The 26631-nt window shown below is 48.0% G+C and overlaps 1 protein-coding gene across 1 annotated transcript in view; it reads left to right on the top strand.

Annotated features, from left to right (window-relative positions):
- Window positions 1-7615: 7615 nt before the first annotated feature.
- Window positions 7616-26631, top strand: part of CDH16 (cadherin 16) — a 90228-nt gene continuing 71212 nt past the window's right edge. The window contains 5 exon segments of the mRNA XM_040327783.1: window positions 7616-7655; window positions 10983-11107; window positions 14069-14209; window positions 17451-17568; window positions 23655-23798. Coding sequence (XP_040183717.1) covers window positions 7616-7655; window positions 10983-11107; window positions 14069-14209; window positions 17451-17568; window positions 23655-23798 — 568 coding nt within the window.

Consider the following 26631-nt stretch of genomic DNA (forward strand, 5'->3'; position numbering starts at 1 on the left):
CCCTAACCATGAGCCTAACCCGGCTCAACCTAATCACTTCTGGCTTGTTCACATCATGGCTGTTGCTTTTTATTGCATACCACTGAACATGTATGGTGTGAACAGAAAAGATAATTGTTTTCTGGTATGAACAGGCCCTAAATCCTAACCATAACCCTAAGCCTCAATCTAATCATCAACCCTAACCCCTAATCATAATCATCAAACTAATCATCAACCACCCTAATCATGACCCTAGCCCTCAACCTAATCACTAACCAAAATCCCCAACTAAGAGCCTAACCATGAACCTAATAACCAACTCCAACTTATAATCATGACTCTAACTCTCATTCTAATAACTAACCCTAACCACTTATTAAGGGCCCTCAAGTTGTTAAAATTACTAACTTTAACCCCTAACTATGACCCTAACCCTCAACCTACATATTAACCCTAACCCCTAACCATAAGCCTAAGTATAAACCTAAAAACCAACCCAACCTCGATCCATGACTCTAACCCCCAATTTAATCACTAACCATAACCATTTATAATGAACCCTAACCCCAACCCTTAACCAGGATCCTAACCCTTAACTTAACTGCTAACCCCTAACAATGATCCTAACCTTCAACAATATTAGCTAACCCTAGTTTTAGTCTCCATAACTTAACATTTAAAGTATACAAAAACCAACTGTATTTATTAAAACCTAATAGAAGCTCTAGGCTGCTAACCAAAGCCATAATCCTCAACCTAACTACCATACTGTACATCTAAGCCTTACTCCCAGCTTAACCCCTACAAAAAATCACACAATGTCCTATTGTATGCATAAAAAATGTTTATAAGTAATTTGTGGTTAAAAAAAAAAAGCATCAAGCCATTGGCCAGGAATACATCTGATCCATCAAGTTTGACTTTCTGTAGGCAGTTCTGAGCGGTGAACATTGCAACCTTCGGCACAAGCAGTGCTGCCAGCGATTGGAGCATTTTAATTACAAAGTCAATTATTAACCGCCAGGTTATTTTATTATATCAAGCCACTTAATTTGGCTTTTTGTCCTTCACGGATCAGAACAAGTAAGTGCTTGTTGTTTTTTCTTTTTTTCTTTAATATTGGTGATAAATGGGTTTTTATATTTGGTTGTATCAGAACTGAATTAGCCCAGTTTGGCTCAGTGGTGGATCTGTATGGACAATTGGACATTCACAGCAGATTACATCTTATGAGGAATCTGCAAACTCGTTTTTTTTTTTTTTTCAAACAACCCCACTATCCAAGAAATGCCCTCTTTCCTTTTTTTTATTCTGGTTCTTTATTCTATAGCAGCCTCTCTCAACTTTTTTACCCCAGAGGAATCCCTAATATGTTATATTGATGATTAGTGGGAAAAATGCCCATTACATTAGTGGTCAGTGGGAAGAATGTACTTTATATTGGTGGTCAGTAGGAAGAATGTGTATTACATTGGGAGTCAGTGGGAAAAACGTCCCTTACATTGGGGCTCAGTGGGAAGAATGCCCCTTACATTGGGAGTCAGTGGGAAGAATGCCCCTTACATTGGGGCTCAGTGGGAACAATGCCCCTTACAAGGGTGGTCAGTGGGAAGAATGCCCCTCACATTGTTTGTCAGTAGAAAGAATGCCCCTTACATTGGGGCTCAGTGGAAAGAATGTCCGTTACATTGATGGTCAGTAGGAAGAATGTGTATTACATTGGGAGTCAGTGGGAAAAACGTCCCTTACATTGGGGCTCAGTGGGAAGAATGCCCCTTACATTGGGAGTCAGTGGGAAGAATGCCCCTTACATTGGGGCTCAGTGGGAACAATGCCCCTTACAAGGGTGGTCAGTGGGAAGAATGCCCCTCACATTGTTTGTCAGTAGAAAGAATGCCCCTTACATTGGGGCTCAGTGGAAAGAATGTCCGTTACATTGATGGTCAGTAGGAAGAATGTGTATTACATTGGGGCTCAGTGGGAATAATGCCCCTTACATTGGAGCTCAGTGGGAAGAATGCCCCTTACAAGGGTGGTCAGTGGGAACAATGCCCCTCACATTGTTTGTCAGTAGGAAGAATGTCCCTTACATTTGGGCTCAGTGGGAAGAATGTCCTTTACATAGGTGGTCTGTGGAAAGAATGTTCTTTACATTGGTGATCAGTGGGAAGAATGTCCCTTACGTTGGTGGTCAGTGGTAAGAATACTCCTTATATTGGTGGTCAGTGGTAAGAATACTCCTTATATTGGTGGTCAGTGGTAAGAATACTCCTTACATTGGTGGTCAGTGGTAAGAATACTCCTTACATTGGTGGTCAGTGGTAAGAATACTCCTTACATTGGTGGTCAGTGGGAAGAATGCCCCTTACATTTGTGGTCAGTGGGAAGAATGCCCCTTACATTGGTGGTCAGTGGGAATAATACTCCTTACATTGGTGGTCAGTGGGAAGACCTGGTTCACAATCAGCGTTCCATCCCAAAGGTGACTGGTAGGGTTGAAGTCAGGGCTCTGTACAGGAAATTCGAGATCCTCCACACTAAACTGGTCACACCATGTCTTTTTGTAGCTGGCTTTGTACTCAAGGGCACAGTCATGCTGGAACAGAAAATGGACTTCCCCAAACTGTTACCACAAGGTTGGAAGAGTACAGTTTTTCTACAATGTTGTTGTATGACGGAGTATTACCAGTGTAGCAAAGTCTTTAGCTTCTTCCAGTCTAATGAGAACACCTAAGACCAAAGATAGCTGACATCCTTCAATATGTAGTGGGTTGTGAGGCATAGTGGGTGCAAAGATGGGCGCCAGACACTTCTTGGATGTAAACAAGGTTTTATTTCTCTTCACAGTCCTTTTTGTGTTTTTCAGGGAAAGAGGGACCAGGACACACTTAAGTAGTTGTAGATTCAATTAGCAGACTCTGTGACTTCAATAGGAGGACAGCCATGCAGGGAAAAGCCCCAACAAGGCGCCACATCTGCACAGGCAGGATTGCTGTCTTCTACGGCAACAGTTCCTAACTCAAACATAACAATACCTTCAGCTTCACTACAACTGCTTCTTGTAGTTGTTCAACACTGAGCTCCCGGTCTCTCACTAGTTCCTCTAAATTCACGGACTATCAATCCCTCGAGCTCCTCCAAGCTTTGCGGTGGTATCTCCCTCAATCGTCATCCCTGCTGGGTCCCTAGCTTGGCTGTCAGGGAAGGTTCCCCCTGCTGGTGTTACTGCTATGTTATCCTTGGGCTGCAGTACTGGCGTCCACCAGCGGGGCGTTCTTAGCAGTGTGGAGCACACAGCCCTTCCTGCGTTCAGGTGTGACCTGAATGCAATCAGCACGCCTCTATAAATACCCGGCGTGTAATCACTCCTCGCCCTGGTATCGTCATACCTCCTGGACCTGAGCTTGTATTTGACCCTGATTTCTGGACCTGATCCTTGATCCCTGCCTGGACTTGTCCTCCCTGTGTCCTGATTCCTGTCCCCATCCTTACCCATCTACTGACCTCCCATGTGTATGACCTCGGCTTGGCTCGTTTATGAATATGGTATTCCCCTTTATTTGTACATACTGTTTTGTCGTTTTATTGTGCACTGGTGGTTCACACATTTGTAAATAAACACCTTTATTTCACTACTCACCTTGTTTGGTTCCTCTGTGCGGTCACACAGTCTGATCTACCAGCATTCTTGACAGTATACCAGGGCCATCCCTTGATCAGACGTGATTGCTTTGAGGAACCATACTGGTGTAGTGTGTGGCTCTAAAGATGGATTTCAATGAAATCATTTACTATTCTCTGCTGGCAGAGGAGGATGAGGAATATTGTCGCCAGGTTTTTGAGGGATGGACAAGTGACCAGCTGATGGAAGCCATCCGATCAGCCCATTCCATGGTGGATCAGGGTTATATGTCTTATGATGATGTTCAGGCATTAATCCGTTTGTGTGTAAAGCCAGCCCTGTCATTTATTCCTGATGGCAGTGACGATTTCTCTCCCCCCTTCAGTCATGACCAAGTTGAATCCTTGATATGGTTATTAGAGGATGATCCAGTTTCTTTTGATGAACATTATTCCTCTTGTTCCCAGCAGAAGTTGTCTGAGTGCATTAGTTCAGTGCAGTCTCTGATTAGACAGGGTGTGTGTGAACCTGCTTTTGTTCAGCCTGTGCTGCAGGCCTGGTCAGATCTCCTGATTCCAGCAAATCCACCTGTTTCCAGCCCTGCCATTAACCACTCACCTTCCTAAAGATCCATCTGTCCATCACCAATGGCAACCCCAGTTGAAGCTCAGTATACACTGCTTCCCACCAGATACCAATATCCAGTCTCTGCTCCCTGTACCTATCCTGCATACAACCCACCTGTCTCTTCTCAGCCGCCTACTAACCCACAAAAACTTCCTCCAGCTACTGTTCCCTCTACTCTGCCATATCCCAATCCTCCTTTCCAGTCCGCTGCACCCCTTACCTACAGAGCTTCTGTGGCTAAGCCCAAGAAAAAACGAAAGTTTTTCCCAACCAAGATGATCCTGCCAGTAACCCAACCTGTCTCCACACCAACCAACCTGCTCCAGTCTGCTTGCATGCCAGCTGAACCTGATTCTGCCAAACCTCTACCTGCTATGCGGCCAGTTTGCCAGCCTGATCCTGTATGCCAGCCTGAAGTTGCTGTGCCAGTTTGCCAACCTGAAGTTGCTGTGCCAGTTTGCCAGCCTGAAGTTGCTGTGCCAGTTTGCCAGCCTGAAGTTGCTGTGCCAGTTTGCCAGCCTGAAGTTGCTGTGCCAGTTTGCCAGCCTGAAGTTGCTGTTTCAGTGCCATCTGCCCTGCCTGTTTCAGTGCCATCTGCCCTGCCTGTTTCAGCGCCATCTGCCCTGCCTGTTTCAGTGTCATCCGCTGCCCAGTCTGAGGTGTCCCTGCCCGCTGCCCAGCTCGACGACCCAGAGTTTGCTGCCCAGCTCGACGTCCCGGAGCCTGCTGCCCAGCTCGACGTCCCGGAGCCTGCTGCCCAGCTCGACGTCCCGGAGCCTGCTGCCCAGCTCGACGACCCGGAGCCTGCTGCCCAGCTCGACGACCCGGAGCCTGCTGCCCAGCTCGACGTCCCGGAGCCTGCTGCCCAGCTCGACGACCCGGAGCCTGCTGCCCAGCTCGACGACCCGGAGCCTGCTGCCCAGCTCGACGTCCCGGAGCCTGCTGCCCAGCTCGACGTCCCGGAGCCTGCTGCCCAGCTCGACGTCCCGGAGCCTGCTGCCCAGCTCGACGTCCCGGAGCCTGCTGCCCAGCTCGACGTCCCGGAGCCTGCTGCCCAGCTCGACGACCCGGAGCCTGCTGCCCAGCTCGACGACCCGGAGCCTGCTGCCCAGCTCGACGACCCGGAGTCTGCTGCCCAGCTTGATTTGCCCCTATCTGCATCCCAGCTTGATCTACTTTTTGCCCAACTTAAGATTTCTGTACCCGCTGCCCAGCTTGAGCTGCACTTTGCCCTGTTAAAAGTCATGGACTTTCATCCGGCCCAACCTGATGTGACTTTATCTGCTGCCCAGCTTGACACCACGGACTTTCCCCAGCAACATCTAATTGGAGCGTCCGGAGGCCGCTCCTTTGGGGGGGGGGGTACTGTCAGGGAAGGTTCCCCCTGCTGGTGTTACTGCTATGTTATCCTTGGGCTGCAGTACTGGCGTCCACCAGCGGGGCGTTCTTAGCAGTGTGGAGCACACAGCCCTTCCTGCGTTCAGGTGTGACCTGAATGCAATCAGCACGCCTCTATAAATACCCGGCGTGTAATCACTCCTCGCCCTGGTATCGTCATACCTCCTGGACCTGAGCTTGTATTTGACCCTGATTTCTGGACCTGATCCTTGATCCCTGCCTGGACTTGTCCTCCCTGTGTCCTGATTCCTGTCCCCATCCTTACCCATCTACTGACCTCCCATGTGTATGACCTTGGCTTGGCTCGTTTATGAATATGGTATTCCCCTTTATTTGTACATACTGTTTTGTCGTTTTATTGTGCACTGGTGGTTCACACATTTGTAAATAAACACCTTTATTTCACTACTCACCTTGTTTGGTTCCTCTGTGCGGTCACACAGTCTGATCTACCAGCATTCTTGACATTGGCACTCCAGATACTTCTCAAGCTTTACTCCTGCTAACCATTTCGGTCCCTGATTTTGCACACAAGACTGCTCTACAAGAGTCACCTCCGCTGGTTGGGTCCCTGACTTGATCACCGCCCGAAGTTTTCCGATTCTCCACCGTGCCCATTCGGTGAGAATACTGCTCCAGTACTTGCTTCAGCTACTCGCGGTGGTCCCTGGTAATAAGGTGGTTGGTCCCTTAGTGGCGACAGCTACCCCTCTACATCTGACCACGACAGGTTCTCCAGCCGCCAGAACCGTCACTTTTGGTTGGACGGCAAGCCGCAATCCCAACCCTGCGCTGCCCTCTTACTTCTGGATAGGCCCTTACACAGCCTGGCAGCCAGATGCCCCCGGGATAGGCTCAAACTCCGGCCTAGCAGCCCGGGGTGTACAACACACATCCAGACAGCCGTCCAGATGGCACAGAACCTAGATCACCTGACTCCACCCAAATATATAGGTGCTCCCGGCAGCTCATTGTCTAAAATACCCCATATACCCATAACCTGACCTTGGGTTGCCCTCTTCATATCTAGTACCACCAAGTATCCAGCCACAAAGTGGTAGAAGAGAAAAGTGCAACAAGGTCAAACTTAGGGAGAAGTCAATGTATTTCTATCAATCGACTAGGATAACTACTCCTGGCGAGTAAATCTCTGAGTAGCTCCCTGCCTAAGCTACAGGGTGCTACACCAGTACCCCTCACTGGAGACACCTGAACTGTGAACTCCATCATTTGTAGGGGGTTCATGTATTTTTGGTGTGCACTTTGCAAGTGCAGTTGATCTAGAGCAGGGGTCTCCAAACTGTGGCCCGAGGGCCGTATGTGGCCCTATGCTAGCTTTCATCTGGCCCTTGGGGCAGTATTGCTCCCAACTATATGAGGCACTATTCCTCCCAATGGCACTAACAATGGGGCACTATTTCTTAGACTAACAGCAATGATGGAGCACTATTCCTCCTCCTACTGCCCACCAACACTGGGGCTATGTTTATTCTCACTGATGCTCGGCCCTAAAGCATTTTCTACCCCCACTGGTCAGAATTTGGCCCCGCCTGAAGTCTGAAAGACCGTAAACTGGCCCTTTGCTTGAAAAGTATGGAGACCCCTGATCTAGAGCTTAGTAAATGAGGTGAATCTTCTCTTTGTAAAGAATAACCAATCACATGCAAGGAAAAGAAAAAAAAACGAATTTTTCCTTCAACATGATTGGATGATGGAAGTCATCAGAGCTGCCCCTCATTTAAGGTCTGGAGTGCACAGTCCCTTTGTCTTTAGTAAGTCAACCCAATTTCATGTATTTGATTTCCAAGTAAATGACACAATTCGACTGATCAGATGAAGAATGTTGAACAAACTGCATTTTAAATTTACTGTTTAAAAAAAAAAGTATGGAGCAGTTTGGCCAACACAACTTATATTTTTAGTGTGTGAAGCATATTGTTGTGATAGTGAGCCTGTTTTTTATTTGCAGCGTGTTTGCAGGATGTCATGTTTGTACCTGGCTTTGTTCTTCTGTGTCTCAGTTCAGGTAATGTACAATATTCTCAACCATGTGTGCTAGAATATAAAAAAAAAATTACGTTCCAGGAAGGCAGCTTATAATAACCAAGGTATATGTCAGAGCCATATAAATGTATAATAACTAAAAATAGTGGCCCGGATTCAGAAACGAGATGCGACGTCGTATCTCCTGAGTGCGGGCCGTCATATCTATGCGCCTGATTCAGAGAATCAGTTACGCATAGATTTCCCTAAGATCCGACTGGTGTAAGTGTCTTACACCGTCGTATCTTAGGCTGCATATTTACGCTGGCCGCTAGGTGGCGCTTCCGTATAGTTACGCAAGGAATATGCTAATTAGATAGATACGCCGATTCAGAAACCAACGTCCGCCTGGCACATTTTTTTTTACGTCGTTTGCGTTAGGCTTTTTCCGGCGTAAAGTTACCCCTGCTATATGAGGGGTATATGCGGCGTATCCTATGTTAAGTATGGCCATCTTTCCCGCGTCGAATTTTGAAAATTTTACGTCGTTTGCATAAGTCGTTCGCGAATAGGGCTTTGCATAAGTTACGTTCACGTCGAAACCAATGAGGCTTTGCGGCGTAATTTCGAGCATGCGCACTGGGATTTTTTTCACGAACGACGCATGCGCCGTTCAAAAAATACGTCAAATACGCGGGGTCACCATTCATTTTAATAAAACACGCCCACATCATCCCCATTTGAATTAGGCGGGCTTACGCCGGACGAGATACGTTACGCCACCGTAACTAAGGGCGCAAGTCCTTTCTGAATACGGAACTTGCGCCCAAAATCGGAGATACGTTACGCCTGCACAAAGATAAAGAAATCTATCTGAATCCGGGCCAGTGTGTGACTGGGGGGGGCATTAGATGTGACTGGCTCAGTATTCTCTGTACTGCATTATGGTATTTGTCAGAGCCATACCAATGTATGATAATATTAGTGTGTGACCGTAGCGGAACATTAGAGTGTAAGCTCTTCTGGTACAGAAACTGATGTGACTCTCTCAGTGTTCTCTATACAGCACTGCAATATATGTTAAAGCTATATAAATGTATACTATTAGTGTGTCACTGCAGGGGACATTAGAGTGTAAGCTCCTCTAGTACAGAGACGGATGTGCCTGTCTCAGTGCTGTACAGCACTATGGTATATGTCAGCGCTGTATAAATGTATATTAATAATCGTGTGTGACTGTGGGGGGCATTGGAGTGTAATTTTTTTTTTTATTATTAGAAATCATACAAACATATAGCTGGATTCAGGTATGGCGGCGTAATTTTGACCCGGCGTAGCGTATCGTATTTGCGCTACGCCGCCGTAAGTCAGAGAGGCAAATGCTGTATTCACAAAGCACTTGCCTCCTAAGTTACGGCGGCGTATCGTAAATGGGCTGGCGTAAGCGCGCCTAATTGAAATGAGGGGGGCGTGTTTTATGTAAATGATTAGTGACCTGATGTGATTGACGTTTTTAACGAACGGCGCATGCGCTGTCCGCGGACATATCCCAGTGTGCATTGCTCCAAAGGAGTATTCTTGGTTTCGACGTGAACGTAAATTCCGTCCAGCCCCATTCACGGACGACTTACGCAAACGACGTAAACATTTCAAAATTCGACGCGGGAACGACGTCCATACTTAACATTGGCTAGGCCAGCTATTTGCTCGACTAACTTTTCGCCTGAAAACGCCTTACGTAAGCGGCGTATCTTTACTGCGACGGGCAAGCGTACGTTCGTGAATAGGCGTATCTCGCTGATTTACGCATTCTAGGCGTAAATCAGCATTCACGCCCCTAGCGGCCGGCGGAACTTGACAGCTAAGATACGACGGCGCAGGCTGTCGTATCTTAGCTACATTTAAGTGTAAGTCAATTTGACAATACACTTAAATGTACGACGGCGCAGATTCAGCGTTACGACGGCGTATCTGCTGGTACGCTGGCTTAACTCTTTGTGAATCTAGCTAATACTGTACATACATTGCATGCAGCCTTTTTCATAAATCGGATCATAACAAAATCTAGGGGATGTGAAAGTACAAAAAGGATTGAATGGATATGTCAGAGTTATATAAATGTATAATAATGGTGTAGGACTTTGAGGGGACATTAGAGTGTAAGCTCTTCTAGCGCAGAGACTGATGTAACTGGCTCAGTGTACAGCACTATGGTATATGTCAGAGCTGTATAAATGTATAATAATAATCGTGTGTGACTGTGGGGGGCATTGGAGTGTAATTTTTTTTTTTATTATTAGAAATCATACAAACATATAGCTGGATTCAGGTATGGCGGCGTAATTTTGACCCGGCGTAGCGTATCGTATTTGCGCTACGCCGCCGTAAGTCAGAGAGGCAAATGCTGTATTCACAAAGCACTTGCCTCCTAAGTTACGGCGGCGTAGCGTAAATGGGCTGGCGTAAGCGAGCCTAATTGAAATGAGGGGGGCGTGTTTTATGTAAATGATTAGTGACCTGATGTGATTGACGTTTTTAACGAACGGCGCATGCGCTGTCCGCGGACATATCCCAGTGTGCATTGCTCCAAAGGAGTATTCTTGGTTTTGACGTGAACATAAATTCCGTCCAGCCCCATTCACGGACGACTTACGCAAACGACGTAAACATTTCAAAATTCGACGCGGGAACGACGTCCATACTTAACATTGGCTAGGCCAGCTATTTGCTCGACTAACTTTTCGCCTGAAAACGCCTTACGTAAGCGGCGTATCTTTACTGCGACGGGCAAGCGTACGTTCCTGAATAGGCGTATCTCGCTGATTTACGCATTCTAGGCGTAAATCAGCGTTTCACGCCCCTAGCGGCCGGCGGAACTAGACAGCTAAGTTACGACGGCGCAGGCTGTCGTATCTTAGCTACATTTAAGTGTAACTCAATTTGAGAATACAATTAAATGTACGACGGCGCAGATTCAGCGTTACGACGGCGTATCCGCTGGTACGCCGGCTTAACTCTTTGTGAATCTAGCTAATACTGTACATACATTGCATGCAGCCTTTTTCATAAATCGGATCATAACAAAATCTAGGGGATGTGAAAGTACAAAAAGGTTTGAATGGATATGTCAGAGTTATATAAATGTATAATAATGGTGTAGGACTTTGAGGGGACATTAGAGTGTAAGCTCTTCTGGCGCAGAGACTGATGTAACTGGCTCAGTGTACTGCACTACGGAATATGTCAGAGCTATTTAAATGAAACAAGAAATACCCCGAGAGGTTTTTCTCTGTGCACTTCATACATAATATGAATACTGATACAATGTTGCGATCTTTTATTGGATTTGATCTTTTTATTCTGCTGTAAGAATTCATTGACAGATTCATATTTGGGGGTCTCTGTTTGGTGCAGGTTACGGTCTCTTCTACCCCAGTGAAAAGGATTCGGGTCCCTGAGAACTACAGAGGGCCCTGGCCCTGGTATCTGACCAAGGTAAGGGGGGTAATAGATCCATACTTGTACATGCAGAGTCGGTGTGACCTCGTACTCAGGGGGGTGTTAGTAGCTCTCCTTTTAGTCACCATAAGGCTCCATTCACATTGTAACGCCGCGTACGCGGCGTATTTTGCCGCGATTAGGTTACCTTTTTTTTTTTCACAAAGAATTTACATTGATGTCTATGGCTGAACGCCAATGCCGCCTGAAAAAAGGGTCCGGGGCTTGTTTTCAGGCGGCAGGCGTACGGCGGTTATGAGATGTGAACCATCTCATAGACATCAATGGAAATTCTCCCCTCCAGCGGCACGAGCGTCGCGCTTCAGGCGTTTTGTCGCCTAGGTGTGAATGCAGTGTAACACAGAAAGAGTTCAGGAAGAAGACAGGACAAGTCCCAGACCTCAGGGGGGGGGGCTTTCAGCTCCGACTCTGACGGCAGAGAGTCATAATCAGACACAGGGAAGAATATAAATCCGTCATACGTCTGGCTGCACAGTGAAGATCACATAAGATCTTGGCAGGAGGCCAGTCATGACCGGTTCTCTTTATGGAAATGCGTTTCATGCGGCGGCCCCATGTGAGAAGCAGAACCGGTTTTCATCGCAGCGATCCTCACCCATCGGGTCACGTTCTTCTATCTGGCATTGAATACGATTTATCTGAGGGACACGTGACGGGGGAGCAGGGCGACCTCGGACTATTCACGGGGACACAAAGCAGACATGTGGCGGCAGCGGCAACGCTTACAAAGACGCCAAACTTATTAATGCAGGTGAATGGAAGTTGTGTGGCTGTGAGCTTCTCACAATGTGCATTAGAAGCTGCAGCAAGTCAGATAAAGCCTGCCTCATTTCCTGGCTGGAGGACGTCCAACAACATCCAGTCCTTTCCTCCTCAGCTTCACTATCCCTGGTCCGCCCTTTTTAATTATTGTAATTCATTTCATGTAATCACTGAGGCTCAGCCTCATATGCGGGCAGGGCTGGACTGGGACAAAAATTTGGCCCTGGACTTCATCTAGACCGGCCCACTTTAATTCAATAAAATGAAAAATCACGCCCACCAAAAGGCCCTTACATCCATTATTGTATTAAAGAAGGGAAACAATATCTAACGAGTGGACATTGATGGTCAGACTTTAAGGCCAAGGAAGTAGGTTAAAAAAGTTTAATTTGATAGCATATAAATACAAAAACAAGTACAGAAATAATACAAAAAAATATTATTATTATTAGCCACTGTATATTCCTCAGAAGGAATATACCATATGTCATGTAATTATACACCTAGATATTCATTCTTTTAATTTTTTCTTTCTTTTTTATATATATATGTTATTAACCCTCTACACTGTATCATTACAGACACAAATCTGTTTCTCTGCTAAACATGCATTCCTCGTCTTCGTCCTGAAGAAGCCCCACGGCGAAACGTGCGTTGGCGACTTCTGAGGAATATACAGTGGCTAATAATAATAATATTTTTTTGTATTATTTCTGTACTTGTTTTTGTATTTATATGCTATCAAATTAAACTTTTTTAACCTACTTCCTTGGCCTTAAAGTCTGACCATCAATGTCCATTCGTTAGATATTGTTTCCCTTCTTTAACACTTTACAGATGTGGCCCATGTGAGTGCTTCCCTTATGTTTCTTTCTAATCTCTTTATTTTCTTTCCCCTCCTTTCTCTCTCTTAATATCTATCTATTTCCCTTTCCCCTCTTTTTTCTTGCTATTTTTCCTTCTCTCCCCCCCCCCCCTTCTTCTTATTGCCCCCCATCTATTCCCCCTCTTACTTTGAATCAATCCATTATTGTATATCATGAGAGGGTGAGAGAGGGGGGGAATGAGAGAGAGAGATAAAGTGGGGTTGCGGGAAAGGGGGTGAGAGGGGGTGGGTGAGAGAGGGAGTGAGTGTAAAAGAGAGGGGGTGAGTGTAGGATCCCTTTTACACTGAAACATTTTTCAGGTGCTTTTGTGCTAAAAAGAGCGCCTGTAAAGTGCCTCAAAAACAGAGACAGAGGGGGAGCTGAGAGACAGAGGAGGGGTCTGAGAGATAGAGGAGGGGTCTGAGAGACAGAGGAGGGATCTGAGAGACAGAGGAGGGGTCTGAGAGACAGAGGGGGTAGCTGAGAGACAGAAAGGGGAGCTGAGAGACAGAGGAGAAGAGCTGAGAGAGAGAGGAGGAGAGCTGAGAGATAGAAGAGGGGGCTGCGAGACAGAGGAGGGGTCTGAGAGACAGAGGAGGGGTCTGAGAGACAGAGGGGGGTCTGAGAGATAGAGGGGGGCTGAGAGACAGAGGAGGGGGCTAAAATAGGGGGGTACTGCGAGACACAGGGACTGAGAGACAGAGGGGGGACTGAGAGACATTGGGGGGACTGAGAGACATTGGGGGGGTCTGAGAGACAGAGGGGGGGTCTGAATGACAGAGGGGGACTGAGACACAGAGGGGAGCTGAGAAATAGAGAGCTGAGAGACAGGGGGCAGCTGGGAGACAGAGGGGGGCTGAGAGACTGAGGAAGGGTGCTGAGAGGCAGAGCTGGGAGCTGAGAGATAGAGGAGGAGAGCTGAGAGATAGAGGAGGGGCTGAGAGACAGAGCAGGGGTCTGAGAGTCAGAGCAGGGGTCTGAGAGACAGGGGGGCTGACAGACAGAGGGGGGCTGAGAGACAGAGGGAGAGCCGTTTTAAACGGCCCGCTGAGCCATCGGCCCACTGGGAAACTCCCGGTAGTCCCGATGGTCAGTCCATCCCTGCATGTGGGTGAAAAACGAATGCAGCCGCCAAATCCAGTAACTGGTAATATACAATATAAGACATTCTTCTTCTTGGGTTTTTCATACACGTTGATGCCATGTCCTTCCGAACCTCCCTCCGCTTCTTTCCCCGATCTCCCGATGACAATCTTTTTTGCACTGGCCAAACCTTTCCTCTATGACCTTACAGTAAACTCCTTTCTAGATAGAAATGGCAGCAGATGTCTGGCAGAACGCAGTGCTGGCTGGAAACGAGGACGGAATATTTGGGCTGGATCCGGTCTCAGGATTTCTGTACGCTCTCAAGCCCTTCGATCGGGAGGAGAAGGCGAACTACACCGTAACGGTAATCTGTCCTTGCTGCTTTCATATCCGTCAGAAACAGTGTGGATATCAAGTGGCTCTGAATGTGTGATAGAACAAAGGGCAAGCTTAAAGCGGAGATCCACCCAAAAATGGAACTTGGTTAGGCTCCAGACGGGGACTGGGGTACTTCACATGATCCATTTGCAAAAGCTTTCGATACAGTTCCCCACACACTTCCCCACACACTTCCCCACACACTTCCCCACACACTTCCCCACACATTTCCCCACACACTTCCCCACACACTTCCCCACACACTTCCCCACACACTTCCCCACACACTTCCCCACACACTTCTCCACACACTTCCCCACACACTTCCCCACACACTTCCCCACACACTTCCTCACACATTTCCCCACACACTTCCCCACACACTTCCCCACACACTTCTCCACACACTTCCCCACACACTTCCCCACACACTTCCCCACACACTTCCTCACACATTTCCCCACACACTTCCCCACACACTTCCCCACACACTTCCCACACACTTCCCCACACACTTCCCCACACACTTCCCCTCTCACTTCCCACACACTTCCCCACACACTTCCCCACACACTTCCCCACACACTTCCCCTCTCACTTCCCACACACTTCCCCACACACTTCCTCACACATTTCCCCACACACTTCCCCACACACTTCCCCTCTCACTTCCCACACACTTCCCCACACACTTCCCCACACACTTCCCCTCTCACTTCCCACACACTTCCCCACACACTTCCCCACACACTTCCCCACACACTTCCCCTCTCACTTCCCACACACTTCCCCACACACTTCCCCACACACTTCCCCACACATTTCCCCACACACTTCCCCACACACTTCTCCACACACTTCCCCACACACTTCTCCACACACTTCCCCACACATTTCCCCACACACTTCCCCACACACTTCCCACACACTTCCCCACACACTTCTCCACACATTTCCCCACACACTTCCCCACACACTTCCCACACATTTCCCCACACACTTCCCCACACACTTCCCCACACACTTCCCCACACATTTCCCCACACACTTCCCCACACACTTCCCCACACACTTCCCCACACACTTCCCCACACACTTCCCCACACATTTCCCCACACACTTCCCCACTCACTTCCCACACACTTCCCACACACTTCCCCACACACTTCCCACACACTTCCCCACACATTTCCCCACTCACTTCCCCACACATTTCCCCACACATTTCCCCACACACGGCACATGTGTAAGGTAAAGTCTACAGGCTTAGAAATATCAGTTTGTAAATGGATAGAAAACTGGCTAAAAGACAGAATTCAGAGAGTAGTGGTTAATGATTCTTACTCTGAAAGGTCGAAGGTTGTCAGTGGCAAGGTTCAGTGTTGGGACCCTTACTTTTCAATATATTTATAAATGATATTGGGTCTGAGATCAAAAGTACAATTTCAGTCTTTGCAGATGACACCAAGCTATGCAGTGCAGTGGCGGCTGGTACCCAAAATTTTTGGGGGGCGCAAACAAACGAAAAAAAAAGAAGAAAACATCAATTGCAGCCTCACTGTGCCCATCAAACGCAGCTACTGTGCCCATCAATTGCCACCACTGTGCTCATCAAACGCAGCCACTGTGCCCATCAAACGCAGCTACTGTGCCCATCAATTGCCACCACTGTGCTCATCAAACGCAGCCACTGTGCCCATCAAACGCAGCTACTGTGCCCATCAATTGTCGCCACTGTGTTAATCAATTTTTATTAATAATAATAATTATTAATTAACTTTTATTAATAGGAGTTGTTATTATGATTATATAATTGATTCACTTTAATATTTGCAAGCGCCTTTACACCCCCCTATTCTTTATCTGTGCCCATCAATTGTCGCCACTGTGCCATCAAATGCAGCCACTGTGCCAGCAATTGTCACCACTGTGCCATGCCATCAATTGTCGCCACTGTGCCATCAATTGTCGTCACTGTGCCATCAATTGTCGCCACTGTGCCATCAAACGCAGCCACTGTGCCATGCCATCAAACGCAGCCACTGTGCCATGACATGAAACGCAGCCACTGTGCCATCAATTGTCACCATTGTGCCATCAATTGTCACCACTGTGCCCATCAATTTGTTGTCACTGTGCCCATCAATTGTTGCCACTGTGCCATGCCATCAATTGTCGCCACTGTGCCATCAATTGTCGCCACTGTGCCATGCCATCAAACATAGCCACTGTGCCATCAAACGCAGCCACTGTGCCATGCCATTAAACACAGACACTGTGCCATCAATTGTCACCACTGTACCCATCAATTGTCACCACTGTGCCCATCAATTGCCGCCAGTTTGCCCCCTCAAAAACGGCCAGATTGCTGCCCTTCGTCCCCTAGCACTTACCTTTCTCGGGTCAGCCATCCTCCCTCGATGTCTTCTCCCGAGTCCCGCCCTCGATGTCGCTTTAGCCAATCAGGTTACCGGTAACCAGACCCGGTGAACCCAAGTGGATATTAAGGGGAACCCTGCGTCAAATAAAAAAAATAAATGATGTGGGGTTCACCCCAAATATCCATACCAGACCCTTCAGGGTCCGAGCATGCAACCTGGCAGGCCGCAGGAAAAGAGGGGGGACGAGAGAGCGCCCCCCCTCCTGAACCGTACCAGGCAACATGCCTTCAACATTGGGAGGATGCTTTGGGGGTCTGTGACCCCTCAAAGCACCATGTTCCTATGTTGATGGGGACAAGAGCCTCATCCCCACAACCCTTGCCCGGTGGTTGTGGGGGTCTGCAGGCGGGGGGCTTATCTGAATCTGGAAGACCCCTTTAGCAAAGGGGACCCCCAGATCCCGGCCCCCTCCCCTATGTGAATTGGTAATGGAGTACATTGTACCCCTACCATTTCACAAAGAAAGTGTAACAAATTGTAAAAAATGACACAGACACCGTTGGGAAAGTCCTTTATTAAAAATAAAAAAATAAAAATAAATAAAAGATTCCAGCGGTGATATATGTTTGTTTAAAAAAAATAAAAAATGTACCTTCAGATGTCCTTTAATGGCGTGAAGAAGCCTTCACTCTAATAGTCGGTATTTAGGGAAAGGGGGGGTTTGTGGCCTCGCCTTGGTTTTCATCCAATTGACAGTACAAGTAAAGTGTGCAGCCGGGGAGGTGAATGTGTGCGATACGAGAACTATGTCCAGGAAACCGTACTTTCCTGTTTTTTGGCACACAGGTGATCGGCGGTAAGGAAACCGTTCCGGTAAATATAGACGTGATGGATGACAACGACAACACACCGGTCCTGGACCAAAGCACGTTACATGGCATCGTCTGCAGAGGAACACAAGCAGGTCTCCACAAATTTATTTTACTTCACTAAAACTAACCGACCACCTTCCATGTCGGCCGCGAGGATGAGTGAATGTTCACCTTAGCCCAAACTGTTGTGAATTGTCACCATTTGAGCGAAACGCGTTGGGGTCAGAGGGATGATTTTGTAAGACGTACCCTTCTTTACTCCTTTTTGGTCTGACTAAAATACCAAAGAAGTGCTCCATCTGTTCTATAAGTCCGTTCCAGAAACATGCTTGTAATCCAAAGCACTTGTATATCAAAGCATTTTTTTACAGAGTATAAAAGAGAAGAGAGGCGCCTCTAAGTGTAGCAATAAGTTGCTAAATGTTTTATCTTCATTAAATGTAACCATATTGCTACACTTAGCGGCTCCTCTTCTTTTTTATACTCAGTTGTGACATGACGCTACTCTTATATCAAGACATCGCTTGTATATCAAGGCAAAATTTATCAAAACATTTTGCTTGTCTTGCAAAACGCTCTCAAACCAAGTTACTCTCAAACCAAGGTTTTACTCTAGATGGACTCTGAGAATGTCAAATGAAAACAACGAAACATCACAGATATATTCTCTACCCTTTACCTTTTTTTTTTATATATTTTTATATTCTCTGTGCATTTTGTTGGAATTTGATGTTTTTACAGAAAGAAAAATATAAAAGAAACAATTAAAAAAAAGTAAGTGAGAATGTAATCGTGCTTTTTTATTATTATTTATTTATTTTATACTTTTTTTGTGTATTAGATGGTAAAGTAATATTTATATTTAAATATAATTTATATTTATTGATATTTAATTGTTAAAAGAAAAAAAACTCAACAAATAATCCACCAAAACACATTCTCGCCTATTGTTTTCTTTGTTCTCTAAAATTGTTTATTTTACTTTTTTGTCTTTTTTCTTTGTGTGAAAACATCAAATAACAATAAAATACAAAAAAACACTTTACATCTCCAGTGACTCTTGCACTCCTATGTCTCTAGTAACCCTTGCACTTCTATGTCTCCAGTGACTCTTGCAGTCCTTGGTCTCCAATGACTCCTGCACTCACGCAGGAGTCAGCAGAAACACAGGAGTGCAGGAGTCATTGGAGATACAGGAGTAAAGGAGTCACCAGAGACACATGAGTGCAGGAGTTACCAGAGAGACAGCAGAGCAAGAGTCACAGCAGTGCAGGAGTCACTGGAGACACAGGAGTGCAGGAGCTGGCGGTAAAACAGGAATGCAGAAGACTCCTGCCCTCCTGCCCTCCTGTGTCTTTGGTGACTCCTGCACTGCTGTGTCTTTGGTGACTCCTGTGCTGCTGTGTCTCCAGTGACTCCTGTACTGCTGTGTCTCCAGTGACTCCTGTGTCTCCAGTGACTCCTGCCCTCCTGTGTCTCCAGTGACTCCTGCCCTCCTGTGTCTTTGGTGACTCCTGCACTGCTGTGTCTTTGGTGACTCCTGTGCTGCTGTGTCTCCAGTGACTCCTGTACTGCTGTGTCTCCAGTGACTCCTGTGTCTCCAGTGACTCCTGCCCTCCTGTGTCTCCAGTGACTCCTGCACTGCTGTGTCTTTGGTGACTCCTGTGCTGCTGTGTCTCCAGTGACTCCTGTACTGTTGTGTCTCCAGTGACTCCTGCGCTCCTATGTCTCCAGTGACTCCTGCACTCTTGGGTCTCCAGTGACTCCTGCACTCCTGTGTCTCTAGTAACCCTTGCACTCCTATGTCTCCAGTGACTCCTGCCCTCCTGTGTCTCCAGTGACTCCTGCCCTCCTGTGTCTCCAGTGACTCCTGCACTGCTGTGTCTTTGGTGACTCCTGCGCTCCTATGTCTCCAGTGACTCCTGCACTCTTGGGTCTCCAGTGACTCCTGCACTCCTGTGTCTCTAGTAACCCTTGCACTCCTATGTCTCCAGTGACTCTTGCACTCCTTGGTCTCCAATGACTCCTGTACTTCTGTGTCTCTGCTGTCTCCTGCACTCATGTGTCTCCAGTGACTCCTGCACTGCTGTGTCTCCGTGACTCTTGCACTAATGCGTCTTCAGTGACTCCTGCACTGCTGTGTCTTTGGTGACTCCTGCACTGCTGTGTCTCTGCCAACTCCTGCACTCCTGTGTCTCTGCCGACAACTGCTCTCCTGTGTCTCTATTGAATCTTGTGTCTCCAGTGACTCCAGCACTCCTGTGTCTCCAGTGAGTTGTGCACTCCTATGTCTCCAATGACTCCTGCGTTTCCGGTGACTCTTGTCTGCTGTGTCTCCAGTAACTCCTGTACTGCTGTGTCTCCAGTGACTCATGTACTCCTGTGTCTCTGCCAACTCCTGCACTCCTGTGTCTTCAGTGACTCCTGCTCTCATGTGTCTCCAGTGACTTCTGCACTCCTGTGTTACCACCAACTCCTGCACTCCTGTGTCTCCAGTGACTTCTGCACTGCTGTGTCTCTGGTGACTCCTGTACTGCTGTTTTACCGCCAGCTCCTGCACTCCCGAGTCTCCAGTGACTCCTGCACTGCTGTGACTCCTGCTCTGCTGTCTCTCTGGTAACTCCTGCACTCATGTGTCTCTGCCTGGTGGTGACTCGTTTACTCCTGTGTCTCCAATGACTCCTGCACTCCTGTGTTTCTGCTGACTCCTGCGTCTCCAGTGACACCTGCACTTCTGTGTCTCTATTGACTCCTGTGTCTCTGGTTACTCCTGCAATGCTGTGTCTCTGGTGACTCCTGCACTGCTGTGTCTCCAGTGACTCCTGCACTGCTGTGTCTCTGGTGACTCCTGCACTGCTGTGTCTCCAGTGACTCCTGCACTGCTGTGTCTCCAGTGACTCCTGCACTGCTATGTCTCCAGTGACTCCTGCACTGCTGTGTCTCCGGGGACTCCTGCACTGCTGTGTCTCCAGTGACTCCTGCACTGCTGTGTCTCCAGTGTCTCGTTCACTCTTGTGTCTCTGGTTTGTCCAGCACTCCTGTGTCTCCTGCACTCCTTTGTCTCCTTAGACTCTGTGTCTCTGGTGTCTGCAGTGACCCCTGCACTACATTGTCTCCTTGGACTCTGTGACCCCAGTGTCTCCAGTGACCCCAACACCCCTGTGCCTTCAGTGACCCTGGGTCTTCAGTCCAGTGTCCTCAGTGACTCCTATGCTCCTGCATTACCTGTTGACCTCACAGCACCCTGTGACTCCACAGCATCTTGTGGAACCCTGAGACCCCAGAGCATGTAGTTACCCCAGAAACATAATTTATCGTCATGTGACTCTGTTGTGGCTGGAGCATCTCTGTGGAGCCTGCGTCTCCGCCCAGCCTCAGGTACCCCCCTGTATTTCCTGGACTGCCTCTCTCTATGGATATGGACCCCAGCCCGTGGCAGAATTCAGGAGGTCAATGTGGAGAAACGCCATGGAAATGTCCTTCATATTTTCAGTGCTCTCCGGGGCAGGTCAACCCTCATATTGTTCCCAGTGCATGAGGCCGAGGGGCCAAGGTGGGATTACATTTCCCTTTTATAGATGACATTCTGGAGATGGAAGTACAGTAACACATGTGACTGATTGTTCCAAGTCCTCATGTGGGGCTGTGATGGATGTCAGTGCGAAGCTTCCCACACACCACCGCCACCCGCTAAAATGTCAGCACAGAGATACCGGCCCATTATAGCCCGCTAATCTCCCGGCCGGCTTGTCTTATCAGCAGCCGATAGCTACAGCAAATCCCCCAACTCCATCCAGAGCTGTTCCCAAACCTGCCAGGAGAGCTAAGAAAAGACCCCCCACAGCCCCCCCAAATATGAGATTATGTCTCATTGTTTCCTTTCTAGTTTCTTTCACTTCTGGCAATCAAAGGGTAAAAAAACAATTCTCAGAGTGACACTGTTATTATCACCATTGTGGGAGGGGCAGAGACACAAACTACTGGGGGGAAATCTCACCATTGTGGGAGGGGCAGAGACACAAACTACTGGGGGGAAATCTCACCATTGTGGGAGGGGCAGAGACACAAACTCCTGCAGGAAATCTCACCATTGTGGGAGGGGCAGAGACACAAACTACTGCCGGGAAATCTCACCATTGTGGGAGGGGCAGAGACACAAACTACTGGGGGGAAATCTCACCATTGTGGGAGGGGCAGAGACACAAACTACTGGGGGGAAATCTCACCATTGTGGGAGGGGCAGAGACACAAACTACTGGGGGGAAATCTCACCATTGTGGGAGGGGCAGAGACACAAACTACTGGGGGGAAATCTCACCATTGTGGGAGGGGCAGAGACACAAACTCCTGCAGGAAATCTCACCATTGTGGGAGGGGCAGAGACACAAACTACTGCAGGAAATCTCACCATTGTGGGAGGGGCAGAGACACAAACTACTGGGGGGAAATCTCACCATTGTGGGAGGGGCAGAGACACAAACTACTGGGGGGAAATCTCACCATTGTGGGAGGGGCAGAGACACAAACTACTGGGGGGAAATCTCACCATTGTGGGAGGGGCAGAGACACAAACTACTGGGGGGGAATCTCACCATTGTGGGGGGGGCAGAGACACAAACTACTGGGGGGGAATCTCACCATTGTGGGGGGGGCAGAGACACAAACTACTGCAGGGAAATCTCACCATTGTGGGAGGGGCAGAGACACAAACTACTGGGGGGGAATCTCACCATTGTGGGGGGGGCAGAGACACAAACTACTGGGGGGGAATCTCACCATTGTGGGGGGGGCAGAGACACAAACTACTGCAGGGAAATCTCACCATTGTGGGAGGGGCAGAGACACAAACTACTGCAGGAAATCTCACCATTGTGGGAGGGGCAGAGACACAAACTACTGCAGGATAATCTCACCATTGTGGGAGGGGCAGAGACCCTAAGTACTGCAGGAAATCTCACCATTGTGGGAGGGGCAGAGACACAAACTACTGCAGGAAATCTCACCATTGTGGGAGGGGCAGAGACCCTAAGTACTGCAGGAAATCTCACCATTGTGGGAGGGGCAGAGACACAAACTACTGCAGGAAATCTCACCATTGTGGGAGGGGCAGAGACACAAACTACAGCAGGGAAATCTTACCATTGTGGGAGGGGCAGAGACACAAACTACTGCAGGGAAATCTCACCATTGTGGGAGGGGCAGAGACACTAACTACTGCAGGAAATCTCACCATTGTGGGAGGGGCAGAGACACAAACTACTGCAGGGAAATCTTCCCATTGTGGGAGGGGCAGAGACACAAACTACTGCAGGGAAATCTCACCATTGTGGGAGGGGCAGAGACACAACTACTGGGGGGGATATCCCCATTGTGGGAGGGGCAAAGACACAAACTACTGCAGGAAATCTCACCATTGTGGGAGGGGCAAAGACACAAACTACTGCAGGGAATTCCACTATTGTGGGAGGGGCAGAGACACAAACTACTGCAGGGAATTCCACCATTGTGGGAGGGGCAGAGACACAAACTACTGCAGAGAAATCTCACCATTGTGGGAGGGGCAGAGACATTAATTACTGCAGGAAATCTCACCATTGTGGGAGGGGCAGAGACACAAACTACTGCAGAGAAATCTCACCATTGTGGGAGGGGCAGAGACACAAACTACTGCATGGAAATCTCAGTTTTGGAGAAATTGTACACATTTTGACACTTTGAGGCCCCATCCCGTCTGACACGTGTGTGGAGGGGAGGGGCATGGCCTGTCCCATCGCATTCCGAAGCCATACCGACCTCTCAGGGAACCCTCCCCATCCACACACAGGCACACTCTACTCTATGGGTGACACAGTGACTTGAAGCCTAATGTGAGAGGGAGGTTGCACAGGCCCCTCTGGAGCATTGGCGAGGTCACAATTGCGACCCCTGCAACCTCTAATGCTACGCCTATGGAGTGGTCAATGATGAGGGAACGCTGCCAATGCTGTACTAAATGGGGCATTCCCTGGGCTGTTGGGTGGTAAAACTGGTTATGTTAATATCAGGTGACCCCGGTGTTGTTGCTCTGTGATGACGTTATATGGTCACCATTGATGTGTTCTCTGTACAACCTTCATCTGTCTTTTAATGAGTGGACACTATCTTCTCCTTACATACCTTGTGTTTTATATCATTGTAGGGGTCTCATTCCTGCATGTCGTGGCCACAGACGGAGATGACCCAACCACAGAGAATGCCGACTTACGCTACACAATCATCCAATCAGATGAGAGCTGGTTCCAGATAGAGCCAAGGACAGGAGCTGTGTCCCTAACAGAGCAAGGTAAATCCCCGTATATACAGTAGATGACTCTGGAGTGGTACAACAACCATGAGCCTGGGGTGCGAGGACTCACAACGTTATGTTTCTATAATCAGCCCTGTACAGGCCCCCCTACTTTTGTCCCTGTCCCCCTATGCCCCCCCCCCCCTAAATATGAAGGCTGGAGATTCCACTGCAGAACAGGCAGCCTGAATATTTAAAAGACTCCAGCCAATCCCTGGGGAGGTGTGCCCAGAAGGTGGTGAGAGAGCTCATGCATTGTCTGACGCCTGAGCTGCAGTGTTCCTGGGTCCAGTCCTGCAGGGGGATACTCTGCCCCCTGGTGCAGGGTCTTAGGGGAAGCCAAAAATGTCCCAGCTGGGCTTGGCTGGGGTGGCATATTTGTAGATCTGTGTCCAGGGAACAAGCTGGGTCTGGAAGAAGCTCACTGGGAAGAGCCAGAAGGAAATTGGCGGTGGGAAACCAACTGTCCTATGGTGGTGTGAGTCTACATCTCCATCGCTGGTGGCTATCAGCAGGAGGCAACCAATGATCCTGTGGCTATGTGAGTAGAAGACCCCGGTGCTGAAGGACTGTGTATAGCGTTTGGAAGTACAGGTCACCAGCAGCATATGTGGAACATTCAGCCTTGTACAGTGCAGCTAGAAATTGAGGCTTCCTCAAGTTATCCAATTCTACATTTTCCGGGGTATCCCATACTCATTTTTCCTATCCTAGTTGATCGTTACCAATAAAAAAAACTAAAAAGAACCCCCGACTGTTTTCTGTGCCAGTGGAAGATTGCTGCGTGCCTGGCTGTGTGAGCTCTAAGGAGGGGGGGTAGGATTGCATTCACCAGTGGCTCCTACCAGGGCTGTCTCAATGCCTGGGCACACTTGTACACTGCCCAGGGGCCCCAGGAGCATGAGGGCCCCAGGATAGTCTTGCATTACATCATATTTGCCAACTGTCCCATATCTGATAGGATAGTCATGCATTTTACTACGTTTTCTCAGGATGATGGCCATTGGCCTTGTCCTGAGCGGAATCCCAGAACTTGTACTTTGCCCTCCTGATGCCCTTCTGCCTCCCCCCATGCTCTTTGGGCCAGATTCACAGCGGAGATACGACGCAGTATCTCAGATACTCCGTCGTATCTCTCAGAGTATCTATGCGATTGATTCATAGAATCAGTTACGCATAGATATCCCTAAGATCCGACAGGTGTAATTGTTTTACACTGTCGGATCTTAGGATGCAGTACCGCGGCCGCCGCTGGGGGGAGTTCGCGTCGTAAACCAGCGTCGGGTATGCAAATTAGCAGTTGCGGCGATCCACGATGGTTTTTCGCGTTTGCTACGTCGCCGCTAGTCTAGTTTCCCGTCGCAAAGTTAGTTGTCGTTTTGGGTGCCTTAACTTTAGATAGCAAACGTATTGCTGTCTAAAGTATGGCCGTCGTTCCCGCGTCGAAATTTAAAATTTCACGTCTTTTGCGTAAGACGTCCGGGAATACGGAAGTACGCTACGCACGTCGCCGATCGAAAAAATGGCGTCAGTTCGCGCAAAGCACGGCGGGAATTTCGAAACGAAGCATGCGCAGTAGGTCCGGCGCGGGAGCGCGCCTAATTTAAATGGTACCCGCCCCATTCGATTTGGACCGCCTTGCGCCGGACGTGTTTACGATACACCGCCGCAAGTTTCCAGGTAAGTGCTTTGTGGATCGGGCACTAAAACTGAAAACTTGCGGCGGTGTAACGTAAACGGCTTACGTTACACGGGCGCAATTGTACCTGAATCTGGCCCTTTGTGCTTAATTAGTCTTTGATTTACGGCATGTTTTCTTATTGTTCAAAATCTATTTTATTGAAAGTACTAATTATATATATATGTTTAATTCTATCAACTTTTGATACTTTAATTCTTAAATAGTTGCGTAAATTTGGGGCAGGCTGGCAGAAGCCCCAGTGCATTAATTTGTCCAGGGGCCCATGATGCTATTAAGAGGGCCCTGGCTCCTACAGGTCTGCGGTACACTAGGATCAGTATGACAGCCAGGGAATTAGCATTTTCAGAAGGGTTGTGCATTCCCGCCGTGACAGGTTTGCTTTAACCCGATGAATAATAAAACTTCTTTCACCTAAAACAGATGATGAAAATTGTGTTGCTAATGTTTCAAGGCCCCTTCAATTCGCCTCGCTGTCATAGTGACAGAGAGGAAAAGTACAAGCAGCGGCGTTTTATGCCTTAATTACCATCCGCGGCTCGCCCGACACGTGACGGTGATGAATTCATCCATACAATGCACTCATTTTTTTTGTATGGATAGAAAATGCCAAGGACGGTCAGTTCTCACAGAAGTAAACTCCAGCTAATGTTTCCGAGCCGCACTTTACTCAATGCGGCGGGTCACTCAAATTGCGTGAGTCACTGAGGCCGCCGCTTGCAGCGGATCACTGAATGGGCCTTAAAACACGGGACTGAGATAGAGAGGATTTGTATGGGGGATGAATGGTCTCTGATTCACTCTATGAAACAAAACTCCAATGATAACATTTTATGAGTCAATTATTTTATAACTAAAAGTTTTGAATAAAGATACAATGTTACAAAGTACGCCTTTCGCAGATTTGACAAAGGTTCAGTAAGCAGAGTTATTAGAGCAAATTGAGGAAAGATATATTATATCTGGTAATAGAAAATCTTCTAACTTCAGTTTGTTTAACCGCTTAAGCCCCGGACCATTTGACTGGCCAAAGACCAGGTCACTTTTTGCGATTCGGCACTGCGTCGCTTTAATTGACAATTGCGCGGTCGTGTGACCTGGTTCCCAAACAAAATTTACGTCCTTTTTTTC

The sequence above is a fragment of the Rana temporaria genome, chromosome 11 (assembly GCF_905171775.1).
Source record: "Rana temporaria chromosome 11, aRanTem1.1, whole genome shotgun sequence".
Classification (NCBI taxonomy): Eukaryota; Metazoa; Chordata; class Amphibia; order Anura; family Ranidae; genus Rana; species Rana temporaria.